At 43.8% G+C, this 19346-nt stretch overlaps 1 protein-coding gene and 1 long non-coding RNA gene across 3 annotated transcripts in view; one reads left to right on the top strand and one right to left on the bottom strand.

The window, feature by feature from the left end:
- The window catches only part of LOC138364592 (uncharacterized), a 45832-nt gene that overhangs the window by 10567 nt on the left and 15919 nt on the right, over window positions 1–19346 (top strand). The gene's annotated exons all lie outside the window — the stretch shown is intronic.
- LOC123753101 (matrix-remodeling-associated protein 5-like) overlaps window positions 1–19346 on the bottom strand; it is a 41743-nt gene that overhangs the window by 17629 nt on the left and 4768 nt on the right. For both annotated transcript variants that reach the window (XM_069324414.1, XM_069324416.1), the window contains exons 2-3: window positions 5076–5218; window positions 4137–4347 (exon numbers count right to left, since the gene is read on the bottom strand). In XM_069324414.1, the coding sequence (XP_069180515.1) occupies window positions 4137–4347; window positions 5076–5218 (354 nt within the window). The remainder of the gene's footprint in view (window positions 1–4136; window positions 4348–5075; window positions 5219–19346) is intronic.

The raw sequence follows: 19346 nt of genomic DNA, 5'->3' as shown, positions 1-19346 counted from the left end.
GGAGGGGTGCATACCGTGACTTTCTCCGCGGCTATGAGGGACGGTCTTTCTCCCTTCCGGACGCTTCCGGTATTGTGATGATCTCGGATTGTAGTGGAGCCCTAACCTATGTGAGTCACCATGGCACGCCCTTGGGCCTTCTTGTGGCACTGCTGTGGTGTTACTTCGGGCAGCATGGTGCTGTTGTGAGTGTCCGGCTGCACTCGCTTTCGTCGGGGAAGTTCAAGGGTTTGAAGACGAATACTCACACCTCTGGGGATATGCCTGAATGGCGGACATTCCTTCATCCATCCGGTTTCTGGGGTACTATGTTTGGTTATACTATACCTGTCAGCTGCGCACATGTTTCCGGTGTAGCGAGTTGGGGCATCAGGCTGCTGGGTGCTCTGTGGCTGCCGTGGCTCCAGTGAATCTGTACTGTGAGGAAAATTTCCCGCCGCTCCCTGTGGAATGGGATTTGGTGGGTGAGGGTGTGACGGTTCTGTTAGCTGTTGAGACTCCCTCTGCATCACCCGTCGGGCCTGCTGCTGTTGTCGCCTCTTCCCCGAAGGTTGTGCTGCTTTTTGTTGGTCTTCCTGATCCTGTTGATGTTCCTGGTGCTCCCGTGGTTCTTCCGTGCCCGGCGTCGTCGTCGTCGTCCTCTCCTGCTGCTGCGCCTGTCGCGTTGTCTTCACCGTGTGTCCCGGCCGTGCTGGAGGAAGGGGAAGATGCGAGGTCTCCAGCTATGTTGGGCCTGGTTCCCTCTGTGGTAGAGACTGCTGCTATCTTGCGGCGTGCGTCTTTGCACCCGGCACATGTTGCCCGTGTTTTTTACTCTGCCTCTGGTTCGGATGGTGTGCAGCCGATGCCCAAGCGTTCTCGTCGTTCTTCAGCGTGGCCGATTTAGGGACTTCAGCGACTGTGCGTATTCCGACGTCGATGGGGAGGTTCCGGATGCGTCGCTTTCTCCTGCAAGGGTAATGACGGAGGTCCATGTGCCTCTGGCTGAGGATGCCTGTGTCTCTGATTAACCTTCTGCTTTCTCTCCTTCGGCGGGTTCTCTGCAGTGGGGGGTGGTTGCTCTTCCTGCTGTCGATGATGTAGGTGCTGGCCGTGGCATAGTGGTGGTGCTGAGGAAGGATGCCCGCCATGGAGGATCCCAGCCAGTGCGCCATCCTGTGGTTGGCGGTGGGGCTGGTGAGGCGCTCGAGGTGGGGCCTGGTAGGTGCCATGCTACGGTGCCCGGGCCTCAGCCCAGGGGGCTGGGACATGGCACCAGGGAAGTGGGACATGGTGGAGGTCCCAGACAGAGTGAGGAGGCATGGAATGGCAATGGCCTTGGGAGGGAGGAAAAAGACAGATAGACGAAGGCAGGGACAGACAGACAGGGTGGAGGATGATAGACAGAGAGACATTGTCGGCAATCTGGGCGCTCGTTACCCAAAATGCTCGCAAATTGAGGCGATCGTCACTCGAGGTTCTACTGTACTTTACCGCTTCTCTTGGCCTCCGGGGAAGCGTATGATTGAGATCACCCATTGAAGTTTGACATTGTTGACCAGATGCATCCTGTTCCGTGGAGTCCTTCTTCCATCTGGGTTCCGCGGGGTCGGTTCTTTATTCTCGATGTACCGGAGTTAATGTCTAATCCTCTTGCAATTCCTGGTATTACTGTATCGGATGACATCCTGTTGCTTTGGGAGGCGTATTGTTTGCGCTTTCCGGCTGACGAGTACCCGGGTAAGTATGATTGATTGGTGTGTGTTTGTGTTGTGCATTGTCGGCTTGTTTGTCTTTGTTCTGCTTAGTCTTTGCTCCTGTACTCACCTAGTTGTACTCACCTAGTTGTGTCTGCAGGATCGAGCATTGACTCTTGGATCCTGCCTTTCGAGCATCGGTTGTTTACAGCAATGACTCCTGTCCCATTTCCCTATCATACCTGGTTTTAAAATTATGAATAGTATTTGCTTCCACAACCTGTTCCTGAAGTGCATTCCATTTTCCCACTACTCTCACGCTAAAAGAAAACTTCCTAACCTCTCTGTGACTTATCTGAGTTTCAAGCTTCCATCCATGTCCCCTCGTTCTGTTACTATTCTGTGTGAACATTTCGTCTATGTCCACTCTGTCAATCCCTCTGAGTATTATATACGTTCCTATCATGTCCCCCCTCTCCCTTCTTCTTTCTAGTGTCGTAAGGCACAGTTCCCTCAGGTGCTCCTCATACCCCACCCCTCGTAGCTCTGGGACGAGTCTCATTGTAAACCTCTGAACCTTTTCCAGTTTCATTATATGCTTCTTCAGATGGGGACTCCATGATGAGGCGGCATACTCTAAGACTGGCCTCACGTAGGCAGTGTAAAGCGCCCTAAATGCCTCCTTACTTAGGTTTCTGAATGATGTTCTAACTTTTGCCAGTGTAGAGTACGCTGCTGTCGTTATCCTATTTATATGTGCCTCAGGAGATAGATTAGGTGTTACGTCCACCCCCAGGTCTCTTTCGCGCGTCGTCACAGGTAGGCTGTTCCCCTTCATTGTGTACAGTCCCTTTGGTCTCCTATCTTCTAGTCCCATTTCCATAACTTTACATTTGCTCGAGTTGAATTCCAGTAGCCATTTCTCTGACCATCTCTGCAACCTGTTCAGGTCCTCTTGGAGGATCCTGCAATCCTCATCTGTCACAACTCTTCTCATCTCATCTCCTGTGTGGGTGTGTGTGGTTTTGCTTCTCGGTGCCTGCGCTCACGGGGGCGAGTCCTTGTGTGTCTGTGTGTGGTGTGGGTGTTGATTCCTGGCTCCTGCGTGGGCCTGTTCTTGTTTATGAGTGATGTATTGCACTCTTTATGTGCTTCTTTATCGTTTGTTGAGTGCCCTTCGGGCTGCTTGGCTGTCAGTGCCTGTTCATGTTTTGGTTATTTTGTGCTTGTATATGTCCTTTCTCGTTATGTGCCCTTATGTCATGTTGCTGTGTATTGTGTGTCCGACAGTTTGATTGTACTACGTGTTATGTCTTGCTATAGGCCCTTCACTCTAGTGATTTTGTGCGTTGTTTGTTTCATTTTTGAAACAAACAACGTTTGTTTTTCTTTCATTTGTTTTTCTTTCTGTTTTTTTTTGTACTTATGAACATGCTTTGCATATAAATATATAAATAACAAAAATATATACCCACACGGCACTAGTGTTTACTGAAACCCTCTCTGCAAGATAACTTTCCTTGTTGTCAAGCTGCCACGATCTGTACGTTACTTGCAAAGAATGCGCTTCTATTAAATTATGGATTCAATGCATCTGTCAAGGTATTCTATACAAGAGTCTTCACTTGTAGTCTGTTAAGGTGTCCAAACGACACGCTGCTACCATCCAGGCTATTTGAGAAGCTCATATCTACGTTGTGAAAATGAGAAAAGGCAATTAAGAGCCTTTCCCTTATGTGTCGAAGTCGAGGTTGCTTTACTCAGATTAGTCGCCGAAGCTTCAACGTTCAAGCAAGCTCGGCATCTCACCCATTTAAAATTGGAGAATAGGTTGAGGACCAATTCACATATTGGCCTCCTCGGCCAATAAGAAGCCGAGGAGGACACGTAGGACGTCTCATCACTTCAATTAACATACATAATCGGTGACAGTAAATTAAGACGGGCAAAGTTTGGCTTCACTAGGGCCGCTGGATCTCATTGTAATGAGAACGATCGTGAACGACGGATCTGTTAGAGATGGTCGTCTGATATGTGACCAATCATCACTTTTCAAAGTGGGAGCCGACATTGAAGAGATTATCAGAGCAGCAGTGAGTAAGAGGAAGAGTCCAGTGAAATTTAAACTAGTTGATGTACTTGCTGGGCTGTGTTATGGATTATGGACTCCAATATGCACTTTGGATACTCCCAAGCACTGGCCTTAGACTTTGTTATCAATAAATATTATTATGGAATAATATTATACTGGAATAACATTACATATTACATTCACTTTCACCATCGGGAGCCTCGAACCCAATACCACCGGAGCCGAAGGGTGCAGGTTTACCGATCAACACCAGTCACAAATTGTAGGAATACCAATCCAGCTGGCTCTCACAAGCACCAGCTGGCTCTCACAAGCACCAGCTGGCCCTCACAAGCACCAGCTGGAGGCGACAAGTAACCGAGACTCACCAATGACGTTAAGATGGACCAGCATTGACATCTTTGGCTCGGTGGAGATCTGGCACTCATAGGTGCCAGCGTCGCGCTCCTGGACGTACTTGATGACCAGCGTCCAGGTGCCTGTATCAGGGGTGAAGTGTACGGTCAACCGCTCGTCCCTGACGAAGGTGTAGCGGTCCACTGTTAGTATATCCGCGTCCCTCTGCCTCACCCAAGACACCTGCAGGACGGAGACACAACTCAGGACCCTGAATGCATTAACTAGTTAGCAAACACACACATTGTAAATATTATTTGAAATGTGTAACGGTAATTTTTTACACAATGAGGCAGGTATACATTATATGTCTGTAAGTGATTAGAGAGGAATATGTTCATGTGTACTATCAGAGAACGTTCATCAAGAGCTGGAAATAATCATTGGATTTAGCCAGACAACTATTTTAGACATAGCCGAACTCTTCATATAAAGCACTCGCATTTCATTCTCATAAGTCAGTTTATATCTAATTACGTCGTAACATTTGCATAACAAACCAATTTACATGATCAAATCTACAAGATAAATTTTGCCTAATTACATGTAATTTAAGAGAATCCAATTCAGCAATGTACGTGATAACACGGCATTTAACGATGAATTCAAATAACCAACAGAGTTGTCCAGGCACAAAATAAAAGTCAGACGTTTAATAAATAAATAAAGAATAAAGAACATGTCAGGAAATAATGACAGATAATTAGTAAGGATGAAATGAGAGATATCACCCCCCTTAATAAAAAAAAAAAACTTAATACACATAAAAAAAATAATTACAAAACGGCATCTCAAGGTTTAGTGTTTAAGAATAAAAAAAAGTATTAAAAAACTTAAGTATGAAACACAATTTTGAGTTACAAAAAAAAAAAAATCGGTTAAAAGAATTTTGTGGTTGATGTGGTACTGACCGACTTGTCGCCAAGCTGACTGACAGTGCAGGGAAGGTAGGCGACGGTGTCCTGGTGTACAGTGATGTTCAGGGGCTGAGGGCTGGAGAAGTAGGGACCCATGTACAGCCCTGTGCCTGCCCCTGCCTCCCCCACCATGTATTCTGGGGAACAAAACCATAAGTAAGTTAAATTCACTGAAAGATTTGTTGAACGTGTTAGAACGGTGTACTGTTGGTATTGGTAAGAAACTAATTTTTGTACCGAGTTCGACTCTCCTGAAAGATATTGTTAATAGAAACGTTATCCCTACAGACAAAAATCAGAAGATACAACTGATGATTTACTATAAAACCAAAAAACGGCCATATATATATATATATATATATATATATATATATATATATATATATATATATATATATATATATATATATATATATATATATATATTTTTTTTTTTTTTTTTTTTTTTTTTTTTTTTTTTTTTTTTTTTTTTACCTAAAAGGGGTACCACCTCTGGTGTAAGTGTAGGGACCCATAGCCTCGGAGAAGAAAATAAAGAGTACTCAGAAAAGACCTTGTGGATCCTCACTGAACACTGATATTTTCTTCTCCTACCACCCCTATTCTTTTGGTATGCGTGTATATTTATCTAACTTTATTTGAAAATGTCATTACACAAAAAAAGTTACAATATTGATTACATGCAGGGTGCAAGGCTGCTTGTCACAAGTTGTACAGCTCTTCCAGCTCCTCAGATGGCGGGCAGGAACCATGGATGCAGTGAGCATTTCCTCTCTGGATTGCCACACTAAGGTGCTGAAAAAGAAAACTGGCAGCTCTAGGGTCTCTAGTTCTTTCGATTAGCTTAGACCCCAACTCCTTCAAAAAGCTCGCAGCACTTTTACCCCAGGCACCAAGTGTCTCTGAGGCAATGGGGACAAAATTGTAGTGGTGCTCAAGGTCTCTGTATTTATGTGACTTGGCCGCTTCCCGGTGATTGGCAGCTCCTCCTGCTTGTGTAGCACTGAAGTCAACATAGGTATTGGCTAAAGTTGAAACGCATGTGTAGTCCCACACCAACTGTCTACCATTCTTCCAGGGGTTCACCGTGATTCCGTCTGGGCGACCGACAGGCTCATCAGATTTGCGGGACATTAGATAACGGGGCTCTCTCTCTGCTGGACAACCGGCTGTGGTAAGGCTTCTGTTAATAATGTCATTGACCTCGCCATGTCTTGCATGCCATCCTCCTGTCCTTTGGCAGAGAAGGCCATGCCGTCCGTATCTGTCGGCCTCTGCCTCGCCGCAAATACACCTGTATTTGGTGTGGATTGGGGCAGCGAGGCGGAGAGCCATGGCAATTCGGAGGGCCTGCGGTGTGAGACGGGTGCCGGTTGCTGACATTGGGGTTGCTAATAGGAAATCACCTGCATGGGGAGCTGCTACAGCTCTAAGTCGGGCAGTGTCATGTGGTGTTGTCAGAGCTTCTAGCAAAGTCGCAGCTTCTTGGTCAGCAATGGGGCGATCCCAGCTGGATTGCTTATGGGCTTCAGAAGGCGGTGGTTGGGGTGCTGGTCCTGCGAGAGAGACCCATTTGGTTGTGCAGTCTGTGAAGCTGGGATCATGTACCCCAGCCTGTTGAACTAGGTGCTCAGGTAGGATTTCCTTCACCAAGTTGTCAGACCCCACTGAAGAGGACAGGAACGCTGGTACAGCAATTTGTGTTGCTGTGCGCACGCCAAGGCCCCCGAGTCTGACAGGAAGGGAGGCCTGTTTCCACTGTAAGTCGCTGAGGGAGAGATTGAGGGCTTTTTCTAATGTTGATTTCAGCAAGCTGTCGTACTCTTCTAATTTAATATTGTTGAAAGATGGCGAACATCTTAGAAAGTAGGTCAGCCTGGGGAGGGACAAGCATCTGGTGATGAGGTAAAGTGCATCATGAGCATCGATGTCTTCAATCCTCTCGTTCATCCTCTTCAGGTCAGTGATCTTCTTACCAAGGACCCCGTCGATGGCAATCCTTCCAAGAGGAGCACGTAGGAGTGTGCTGTCCTCAGGGTTGGTTGTATGAATGTCAGGCAATATATATATATATATATATATATATATATATATATATATATATATATATATATATATATATATATATATATATATATATATATATATATATATATATATATATATATATATTTATTTATTTATTTATTTATTTATTCGTATGTAATAATACATCTTCAGAAGGATGGATTTACAATTCAGTGGTATGGATATATAGACAGGAATGAGGTGAGGTGAGAAACAATGTCTTTAATATAACAATGTGACATTAATTATGTATTATTGAGATAACTAAGTATCAATGATCCCACTCAATTCGTCCTCTAACTGATCAATCACAAAATGGATCTAAATTATATAAACCAGTCTTAGTCTTATTTTATATATGAAAGTTTATAGTTAACCTCTTGAACTTTTTCTTTCTCCAATTGGTGACATTTTTTATTTATTTCTGTTTTACTCTCAAGGAATTTCCATTTAATAAAAGTTCGATGTAAAGTTTACAACATTCAGACAATTTTATTGACTTAAATATTTTTATTAAGATCTCGATCTCCCATAAATCTGCTGCTAGCATCGATTTTTTATTTTTAAAAGATCTTCAGATTTTGTCAACAATTCTACTGTACTAAAGTTTGAGCAGCTTTGGGCGCTCTCTGCATATTTCAGCACACATTAAGCCCTCTTCGCAAGCTGTTTTTCCTCCATGGATTGGCTAACCATGGGAGTGTCCTGGAATTTTCATACTTAATGTTGGTTTGCAAGATCCGTCGAGTGACATCACTGGTACAGAGAGTCAACTGTAGCTTCACATATAACTTGAGTTGACCTTATAGCAATGTATACTTATTGTATTATACACATGGGTGGAGAGTTGAGTGGCTGTGACAGAGAGACAGGTGCTTGTCAAATATTCGTAAGGACGGGAGAGAAGAGTCACAGGGCAAGGTAAATATCGTTGAGAAATTTACTTAAACTGATTTTGATCATGTCTTTGGCATAAGTAAAGGAAATCGTTTCTTTACTTTGTGGTAAATACACATTCGTTCAAGTTTTCATTAGTTTTAAAGTATTTAACGTTTAGCAGATATTCGGGTGCTCATTTGAGTTTAACAGACGTAAACTTTATTCTTTTATTAAACAAGTCTTGCGAGGCCGTTCACAGCTGTCTCTGAAGCTGATATTTATCTTAAGTGGATATTTGCATATAACTTACAGTCTATTTCTCCCAATGTCAGTGTCTTCCAATATTAACCCGCTAAACACACAGTGAAACTACGACGTTGGTACAACGTTCGAACAAATTTTAACACCTCCTAACCAGTTATAACAACCAATATAGCAAATTGCAACAACGTTCTAATATATCATAAACACGTTTAGCCAAGAAGTAACAACTTTATTTCAAGTTGTAACAAGCAGAAAATAAGGTCAGTTTCAGTTTATGTTTTCTGGGAATGAACTTATTTAAACTCTTTTCACTGATATATATAATAAACTAAAAAAAATTAGGAAATTATTTTTACAGTAAAGAAGAATCAATTCCCCTTGAACGTTATAATGATAAATTAACAAGTTGAAAAATTATGAACATCTTCACTCCAACCTGGTTATTTAAACGAACCCAATCAGCGGTTCAATATATAAATAGCTAATTTATTAATTGGTTAGAATATGAAACATATATCAATTGCTAACTACCATATCGCGGATAATAACACTCATTTACTTGTACCATCGGAGCCTCGAACTGCAGACAAACAAATAGCAGCCCACAGCTCTACCTACTGAGCCACCAGCACCCACAATAGCATCCCGGAGACACCTATCTGCTGTCCAACAATAGAACTTTTAAGTTTTGAAGGTGCAACATTATTTATATATTACTGTAAAGGCAATGCAATCTGCACCATAACATGAAGACAGACTTTTAAGTACACATCCACCCAAAGCTTATGTCAAAGTCATACACATTAACAAAAAACTGTCAGCGGCATATGAGAAATCGGTCAATGTCTGGATAGCATTTAGTAACTTTGAAAAAAGGGAGACATGAGGGGTTTAATGTTTAATGTTTTAATGTCACAAAGTTAAAACCCTTAATGGGAGAATTTTTAACTTTTTGACACATGAGTGTCATAAATGCTTCATGGTTGCAAATGTGTAATCCCGGCACTACAGGATATTTAGAAAAGTTTGAACGATACGCAGTAAGGTTCCTTCAAAGATGAGTGAACTGATCTTAGAAAACTGAGACTATGGGAACGTGGCTTTATCGCACGGGAGGAAAAGAAGAACATTTGAAACATGATTGCGATATACACGATTGTCAATGGAATCAACTAGGTAGAAAGATATAATGTTTATTGCTGAGAACGGCAGAACCAGAGGATATAAGTAAAGACTAGAAACGCAGAAGAATTACAGAAATGACAGAAAAAACATCTTTAGTGTAATCATTGTTAATAAATAGTATAAATTAGACGAAGAATTTATTTAATCTAATTAAATCTAAAAATTGAACACGTAAATATGCTATTATAAGCGAGATTGAGCAAAGTCTTTGGATTTCGATGCAAATCTGATTCAAAGAAGCATGCATCTACCGTTGGGCCAGGTAAAGAAACCCGGGTAATTACATTTAGATAAATAACCAGTTTCATATATATTTTTTCACATCTTGATTTCCAGACGTAAGGAATGCAATTAACAAGACAATTTTGCGAATTAAGGAGTTTTTTATTTAATATTTTCTGTAATGAAATGTGAAGTGTCGGAATTTTGTTTGTAGTTAAAAAATGTGTAAACAAAATGAATTTGCCATTATTCAGAGCTGTGAATAATGGCAAAACCCGCCTGGCCTACAACTTTACTGATGGTATTTAGAATGATTAATTATGCAGTGTAAACCGCATTCATTTTGCCGATTGTTTTAAAACGGGGTGTTGCTGTCAGCCAAGCAGTGTGTGTGTGTGTGTGTGTGTGTGTGTGTGTGTGTGTGTGTGTGTGTGTGTGTGTGTGTGTGTGTGTGTGTGTGTGTATGTGTGTGTGTGTGTGTGTGTGTGTGTGTGTGTGTGTGTGTGTGTGTGTGTGTGTGTGTGTGTGTGTGTGTGTGTGTGTGTGTGTGTGTGTGTGTATGTGTGTGTTTGTGTACTCACCTAATTGTGCTTGCGGGGGTTGAGTTCTGGTTCTTTGGTCCCGCCTCTCAACAGTCAATCAACTGATGTACAGGTTCCTGAGCCAACTGGGCTCTATCATGTCTACATTTGAAACTGTGTATGGAGTTAGCCTCTACCACATCACTGCCTAATGCATTCCACCTGTTAACTACCCTGACACTGAAAAAGTCCTTTCTAACGTTCCTGTGGCTCATTTGGGTACTCAGTTTCCACCTGTGTCCCCTTCTTCGTGTACCACCCGTGTTAAACAGTTTATCCATATCTACCCTGTCAATTCCCCTGAGAATTTTGTAGGTAGTGATCATGTCTACCCTTACTCTTCTGTCTTCCAGTGTCATGGGATGAATATCCAGCAGCCTTTCCTCGTAATTCATGGCACTTAGTTCTGGGACTAGCTTAGTGGCATACCTCTGAACTTTTTCAAGCTTCGTCTTGTGCTTAAAAAGATACGGGCTCCATGCTGGGGCCGCATACTCCAGGATTGTTCTCACATATGTGGTATACAAGGTTCTGAATGATTCCTTACACAGGTTCCTGAAGGCTGTTCTGATGTTAGCCAGCCTCGCATATGCTGCAGATGTAATTCTTTTTACGTGGGCTTCAAGATGCAAGTTTGGTGTGATATCTACTCCTAGATCTTTCTCTCTGTCTGTTTCATGAAGTACGTCATCTCCTATTCTGTATCTTGTGTCTGGCCTCCTGTTTCCATCGCCTAGTTTCATTATTTTGCATTTACTCGGGTTGAACTTTAGCAGCCCTTTGTTGGACCATTCATTCAGTCTGTCTAGGCCATCTTGTAGCCTCCTATCATCCTCTGTTTTAATCCTTCTCATAATTTGTGCGTCATCAGCAAACAGTGAGAGGAATGATTCTATAGCCTCTGGGAGATCGTTTATATATATCAGAAAGAGTATAGGTCCAAGAACTGACCCCGACGGGATTCCACTTGTGACGTCTCGCCAATCTGAGACCTCACCCCTCACACTGACTCGTTGTTTTTTGTTGCTTAGCTACTCCCTTATCCAATGGAGTACCTTCCCTTTCACTCCAGCCTGCATCTACAGCTTTTTCACTAGCCTCTTGTGTGGAACTGTATCAAAGCCTTTCTGGCAATCTAAAAATATGCAGTCTGCCCACCCCTCTTTTTCTTGTCTGTTTTTAGGTTGTAGAATACAATTAACCCTGTGAGGCAGGACTTGCAATCCCTGAGCCCATGTTGATGCTGTGTAAAAAGTTTCTTCGCTCCAGATGTTCCACTAGTTTTCTTCGCACAATCTTCTCCATGTTCTTGCATGCTATGCAGGTTAGGGACACTGGCCTATAGTTCAGTGCCTCCTGTCTATCCCCCCTTCTTGTATATTGGGACTACATTAGCTGTTTTCTAAATTTCTGGCAGTTCCCCCTGTCGCCAGTGATTTGGTATATACTATGGAGAATGGCAAGCACAGTGCTTCTGCTCCTTCCTTTAGTATTCAAGGGAAGATTCCATCTGGGCCTATAGACTTTGTCACATCCAACTCTAGTAAACACTTCCTTACTTTCCCACTTGAAATCTCAAACTTTTCTAGTGGTTACTGGTTAACGATTCCCTCTCTTATCTCTGGAATTTCTCCTTGCTCTAAGGTGTAGACCTCTTGGAAATTCTTACTCAGTTCCTCACACGCATCCTTGTCGTTTGTAGTAAATCCTTCTGCCCCTATCCTTAATTTCATTCCCTGTTCCTTTACTGTTATTTTTCCTGATGTGGCTGTGAAGCAATTTAGGTTGAGTCTTTACCTTGCTTGCGATGTCATTTTCGAATTGTCTTTCTGCCTCTCTTCTCATCCTTACATATTTATTCCTGGCACTCTGGTATCTTTCTCTGCTCTCAAGTGTCCTGTTATTCCAATAGTTTCTCCACGATCTTTTACTTTGCTGCTTAGCTAGCCTACATCACTGATTAAACCATGGGTTTCTCATTTCCTTTTGGACTGGCACAAACTTGTTTCCTGATTCCTTGCACTTCTGCATGATGTAGTCCATAATGTCTTGTGCCGTCTTTCCCCTGAGCTCTGTGTCCCATGTTATATCTGTTAGGAATTTTTTTATCTCCTCATAGTTTCCCTTACGGAATGGCAGCCTTTTGTTTTCAGTACCCCTTCAATAACCCTTCTTCAACCAGATAATGAAACACCAGTGTACTGTGGTCGCCCATTCCTACTGGGGCCTCAAAACCGATATGTCGGAGTCGACATATGAACTTCGACATAAGGGAAATCCCTTATGTCAAACAGGATGTCAAATCCTGTTTGTGATTTGTGTGTGTGTGTGTGTGTGTGTGTGTGTGTGTGTGTGTGTGTGTGTGTGTGTGTGTGTGTGTGTGTGTGTGTGTGTGTGTGTGTGTGTGTGTGTGTACTGTTATGATCCCAGGTAGCCGAAAAACGAGTCTCCCCTTTGAGAATTATTTTATCAAGCTTGATCTGACTAGAAGGTCTAGGAAATATAGAGGCGATAACACAGATGTAAAATAGTTTGTTGGATTTAATAAACAATTTGAGATTATGGGCAGTGAATAAGAAAATAGATAAATGACTGGTTAAGAAATGTGGATAATTTGCTGGAGGCGTGAGGCTCGCTTCTGGAGGGCTTTGACAATCACTTGAGTGTCAGACATCGAGGGGGGAAGCTGTGCTCCATATGAGCTCCCGTTAGAAAGGAACCCCTAGTGATATATCTCCAAGAGAGGAGAAGTGTGCATACGTTCCAGCTGTGGAATCGACCTGGGAACGTTGTGGTCTCAAGTCCTGGACGGCGAGGAGTGTTTATTAAGCCACCCAGAGACATTATTGTGGGCCGTGGGAGTGCTCTGACCAGACTCCATCAGAGGAAGGAGCGCCCTCGACTAGGGAATATGTGGTAAGCATGATTTAAGCCAGTCTATAGCGATTACTTGTAGTTGGTCGTGTGCCCAGCGACAGTAGCAATGTTTATTGATAAGTTAGACATGTTTTGATAAGGCAGAAAGCCTGAAATAAGAGAGTGGAGAGGGAGGAACATCTTGAAGGGCGGAGCGACGTCCATCTCCTCTGAGCGCTGGCAGGTGACTGAGGGAGCCCAGCTCCTGGCGGAGGAGGACCCTCCCAGAGTGAATGAGGCCCGCCGGGCAAGGTGAAGCAAGGACCAGCCCAAAACGGGGAAGTCCACTCTCACAGTATGTAGAGAGCAGATAGATGTTGGAGGCAAACATATTGTGTGGTTATTTTTGTTTATGTGTTTAAGGGGAAACATTTTTATTGGAGTGTCAATGGGTTGTAGGTTTGTCTTTGGGGGAAGAAGTTGCTGAGAACTTCAAAGCCAGCACAGAGGGAGTAGTTGATGTGACTCCAAGGTAGTGGAGGAGAGGACCTCGAGCTGTGAGGAGAAGCAGTGAAGAGGAGTGTCACGTGCTTCTGTAGAAGTGGTGAAGCACCTTATTGTTCGAGGAAACTTCATGGTGTAGCAGCCAGGAGAGCTGTGGAGGATCCTAGTAGAAGTGGTGAAGCACCGTAGTTGCTCAGGGAAGACTTCATGGTGTAGCAGCCAGGAGAGCTGCAGAGGATCCTGGTAGATAAACCCGGAAGAACCTGAAGAGATCAGGGTAGTGAACTTCCAGATGTGGAAAGGAAGTTCTAAATGTTTACTTGTAGGGAGGTGATAGTGTTTGGTTGTCATTAGCGTGCAAAACGCAGTTAAAGGTGAGTGATTGTTTGCCATTTTTGTGCCGAGGAATGTTTATACTAAAGGTTAGAGTTACAGTCGTAGGCTGGATTACCTACAGATGTATGTGTTCTAGGACTGATAGGGTGATCGATTGATCATTGCTATATATCAAGGAACATTTATACTGATATATATATGTTATTGCATTCATACGCTCATTTTCCTTGCACATGTTTATATATATTTATTCTCTTGCTGATAGTGCAACATTGTATTATAAGTCTTGATCTATTTGAGGAGGTTGGTAATATTAGGTGGTGAATCAGGAGATAAAATACCACTTGATAAGCAGATGATAGAGTTCTGATGGTGTTGGAGTGCAACCTGACTGAAATAGTATAGAGTGTAGGATTCATTATTATTATTATTATATGAGTGTATGTATTGTGTATGTGCTAGGTCCAGTAAATGTATTCAAATTTGCTGGTGTTTGCTCTTGTCCTAGTGAGGCTTCCCAGGAAGTAGTAAAGAAGGAGAGAGAGAGAGAAAGAACCAAGAACCACTGCTGTGAACAGGGTAGGAGGTAATACTAGTAAGTCATAGGGGATTGAGGAGATCATATCACCTAAGGAGAGAGTGGGGAGTCACAGCAGCTCGAGTGGGTGTGTGCACGTGACAACGCAGCTAAGTATTGGAGCCGCATCCCCTAAACGTGGGACGTTGAGCCCCTCTCCAAGAGCCAGAAGCGCCCAGGGTGATCTCCTGGTAAAGTATAAGCACTCTACCGAGTTGTGGGTTAGGTTGTCCGAAAGAAGGATCAACGACGACAACACCACCAACCCACAATATAATAAATTGGGGGCCTGTGTCCAGGATAGTGAACTGACACACCCACACCTAGTCCAAGAGTGGATTTGTACACCCCTTGTTGAAATAGATACACTGTGTGACCGTAAGTGTATATTCTCTCTCTTGGGAAGACACACAGGACAAGATGGATAAGGTGCAAGCGTTTGTTGAGTCAGGCAAGCCTGTGGACTTGGAAGGTTGCACGAGGAATCAATTAAAACAAATAACAGAAAAATGTGGCATTAGGTTGAAAGCATCTAAAGTAGCTGGGATGAAGGATGAGATCCTGAGGCAGTTAAGAGCCAAAAGTGAAGCAGCAGAACAAGGATCCCAAAAAGGAGCTGAAAGTGGAAAGGAGGACGATGGGCAGGATGAAGTGAGATCCCAGGGATCAAGAAGGAGCAGCAAGAGTAGCCGCAGTAGCAGGAACAGGTGTCTGGAAAGGTTACAGTTAGAACTCCAGATGCAGCGTGAGGAGAGACAGTTCCAGCTGGAAAAGATGAAATTGGAACTCCAGATGAAAAATGAAGCAGAGAGGGAAAAAGAGAAGACCAGACTGGAGGTAGAAAAAGAGAAAGCCAGGCTAGAGGTGGAGAAAGAAAAAGAGAAAGCCAGGCTAGAGGTGGAGAAAGAAAAAAAGAAAACCAGAATAAGGGAACTGGAGTTGGAACAAGATAAAGAGAAAACCAGAATAAGAGAACTGGAGTTGGAACAAGAGAAAGAGAAAGAAAAAGCCCAGGTCGAAAAAGAAAAAGAGAGAACAAAACAAATGCAGATAGATGCGAACATAACCTTGGCTGAACAAAGGATTGAACATGGGTTGCCAGAGAGCACCACCCAGGTATCACACTCACCAGATGTTAGGGTTAGGGAGAAGGACATTCCCTTGTTTGTTCCCGAAGAGGCAGAGAGCTTCTTCGAGCATTTTGAAAAAGTTGCCAGCATCAAGGAGTGGCCACAGGAGGAATGGGCCCAGCTGGTCCATTTAAGATTGACTGGTGCAGCCAGGGAGGCATAAACGCAATTGTCACTGGAAGAGTGCCAGGATTATGCCACAGTAAAGAGCAGCATATTGTGCTCGTTTCAGCTAACCCCAGAAGCTTATAGGAAGCGCTTCAGAGAGATGGTGAAGGTTGGAGCATGTACTTTTGCTGAGACAGCAAGGGATCTGGAAAGACGATTCCAGAAGTGGATTGAGGCTGCTGGAGTTGGATCTTACGCTGACCTGAAGCAACTGAGGTCATGGAGAAGTTCTTGGAGATGATGCATCCCGAAACAAAGTTCAAGATCCAAGAAGCGGGGGTAAAGGAGGTGAAAGATGCCGCAGATAGGGCAGATATGATTACTGAAGCATACAAGAGCTTGAGGTAAAACAGAGTGAGAAGCGAGGCGAGACGCAGCAATAGCAGACCCGGTGGAGTCTGGGGAGGAAGAAATTATGAAAGACCCAGAGGAGTCTGGGGTGAGAAGAATTTCGATAAATGGGCGGATAAACGTAAGTACCCTAAAACTCAGAAGAGTAGGTCGTGCACTTCGTTTGAAACTGAGGATGGAGGAGCTAAACGAGAAACAAATCGTGATCCAGGAAATCAAGAGTCAAGTAGAGCTCCGCAGAGTGCAGGTAGCGTACCTGGCCCGAGGAACTCTCATGCGAGTGGACAAAGTCAGAGCCGCTCTGGTACATATAGAAGAGACTTTTCCCAGGTGAGGTGTTACAATTGTAACGGATTGGGTCACGTGATGCGAGATTGTAGGCAGGGCAAAAGAGTTGTGACCCCGGCCATGTGTGACCCCTGGCCATGTGTGACCCCCGAAGTAAATATACTAATGTGTTCCAAGACAAACCACAGAAGGTGAACTTAGTGAACGAGAGGTATAGACCGTTCATGAGCAAAGGTTGGATCAGTATAGGAGGCCAACCTGAGGTAGAAGTCGGTATCTGAAGGGATACCGGAGCTAATCAGAGCTTGATTGCGAGAAGCCTGATTGGGAATGATCGACGGTTAGCTGGCAGGAGTAAGATGAAAGTTTATGAGTTATTGTCTGAGAGTGACATGGCCATATGTGCTGTCGAGCTAAGGCCGGAATATGTGTCGGTAGAGGTGATGTTGGGAGTATGCCCCGACATACCTGTTCCAGGAGTCCAAGTGATCCTGGGGAATGACTTGTGCGGGACAAAGATGTTGCCACGAGTCATAGGAGAGACTGTGCCAGAGGAGTCCCAAGAACGCCACGGCACGGGTGAGACACCTGAGAGTGTGAACCTGACTGACATCCGAGGGGATGAGTCAGGAGACCGCCAAGCCATTGAAAACCCTGTCTCGGTAGTAATGAAGGCAGAGGTGGCCGACGAGGAAGACGCTAGAGAAGATGAGACAGTGTCGATTCAACCAGTGGAAAATATCGACGTAGATATAGCGTGGCTATTTGAGGAAGGTCCGACTCAGGAAGTGAAGTCTCGGTGAGGTCGAAAGTGAGAATGACCCAGCCGAAGAAGAATAATGTGAAGAGAGCGGATCTGAGTAGAGCCCAGACTGCTGAAATTAAGAGTCGGAAGGTGAATGCAACTGTGCTGAGTAGGAATGAGGATGGATGTGGACATACTAAAGACCGGAGTAAAGAGTCAAGTTGTCCATGAGCACAGAGGCATTTGGATAGTAGAGTTAAGTTGTTTGAAATGTCAGTAGTTGACATGTTTCGCAGAAAACGTGGAGAGATAGTGAAGAAGAGTAATAGCCGAGAAAATGATAGGAGAAGAGACAGTATGTGTGGAGAGATGCTTACGAACACTCTAGGAGAGTTAAAGCGACATGTATGGTCGAGTGCTGTTGGGTGTAGTACTGTGCTCGAAGAAACTTTTAGGGAACGAAGAAGAGTTGAGCCTGTAGTTCAATGCCTCTTGCCTGTCGCCCTTTTTGTTTATTGGGACCACATTCACAGTCTTCCATATTTCTGGTAGGTCTCCCGTCTCCAGTGATCTGCTATACACTATGGAGAGTGGCAAGCAAAGTGCCTCTGCACACTCTTTCAGTACCCATGGTGAGATCCCATCTGGACCAACAGCCATTCTAACATCCAGATCCAGCAGATGTCTCTTGACCTCCTCTCTCGTAATTTCGAACCTTCCTAGGCCGGCTGGTTTACTTCCCTTTCTCCTAGCACAGTGACCTCACCTTGTTCTATTGTGAAGACCTCATGGAACCTCTTGTTGAGTTCTTCACACACCTCTTTGTCATTCTCTGTATACCTGTCCTCGCCTGTTCTAAGTTTCACTTCCTGTTCTTTCACTGTTGTTTTCCTTCTGATGTGACTGTGGAGTAGCTTTGCTTCGGTCTTGGCTTTGTTTGCTATATCATTTTCATTACTTTTCTCTGCTTCTCTTCTCTTTCTCTGCTTTCACCTGACATACTCATTCCTGGTTCTCTGGTATCTCCCTCTGCTTTCTGGTGTTCTGGCATTCCGGAAGTTCCTCCTTGCCCTTTTGTTCAATTTCTTTGCTACCATACATTCCCTTTTATACCATGGATTCTTCTATTGTTTCTCGGATTTTTCCATTTGGGCCGGGATGAACCTGTTTACTGCCTCCTGGCACTTTTGGGTGACAAAGTCCATCATATCTTGTAGACTTAGCTCTGAGGTCTGTGTCCCAAGGTTTCCCTTAAGAAACTTCTCATCTCATAATTTCCCTTTCGGTGTGCCAGCCTTTTGTTTACTAGACCTTTCTTGGGGGAGATAATTCCTAGCTCTACCAGGTACTCAAAGTTCAATACACTGTGATCACTCATTTCCAAGAGTGCTTCCATCTTAACTTCCCTTATATCCCAATCATTTAGGGTAAATATCAAATCAAGCATTGCTTGTTAATCTTCTCCTCTCATTCTTGTTGGTTCCTTCATGTGCTGGCTTAGAAAGTTTATTATTGCCACGTCCAGCAGCTTAGCTCTCTATGTTTCTGGTCCACCATGCGTGTCTCTGTTCTCCCAATCTATATTCCCATCCCATGGTTGAATTCTGACATGATTAGTAGTCCAGATCCATTCCTATGAGCAACAGATGCTGTTGCTCTATTATGTTAATGGTGGCCATGTTGTTTCTATCATATTCCTGTCTGGGTCTTCTGTTTATTTGGTGGTGGATTATATATGACTACTACTATAATTTTTTGCCATCCAGTTGTTATGGTGCCTGTTATGTAGTCACTGAAACCTTCACAGCCCTGAATAACCATCTCCTCAAAATCCCAGCATTTTCTTACCAGCAGAGCTACACCACCACCACCTCTTCCTTCTCTCTCTTTCCTCATAACATACTAATCCTGTGGGAACACTGCATTTGGTATGGTTTTCGTTAGCTTTGTTTCTGTGAGAGCTATTATGTCCGGGTTTTCCTCTAGTACCCATTCTCCAAGTTCATTTGCTTTATTTGTAATTCCTTCTATGTTGGTGTACATTGCCTTGAGGCTCACTTTCTTCGGTCTCTTCTCAAATCGCCTCATTGGTGTGTGTTCTGCTGGTGGGGG

This window comes from Procambarus clarkii, chromosome 14 (genome assembly GCF_040958095.1).
Source record: "Procambarus clarkii isolate CNS0578487 chromosome 14, FALCON_Pclarkii_2.0, whole genome shotgun sequence".
In the NCBI taxonomy this organism is placed as follows: Eukaryota; Metazoa; Arthropoda; class Malacostraca; order Decapoda; family Cambaridae; genus Procambarus; species Procambarus clarkii.
The sequence above is the reverse complement of the archived record's forward strand: the minus strand, read 5'-3'. Positions and strand labels throughout refer to the sequence as shown.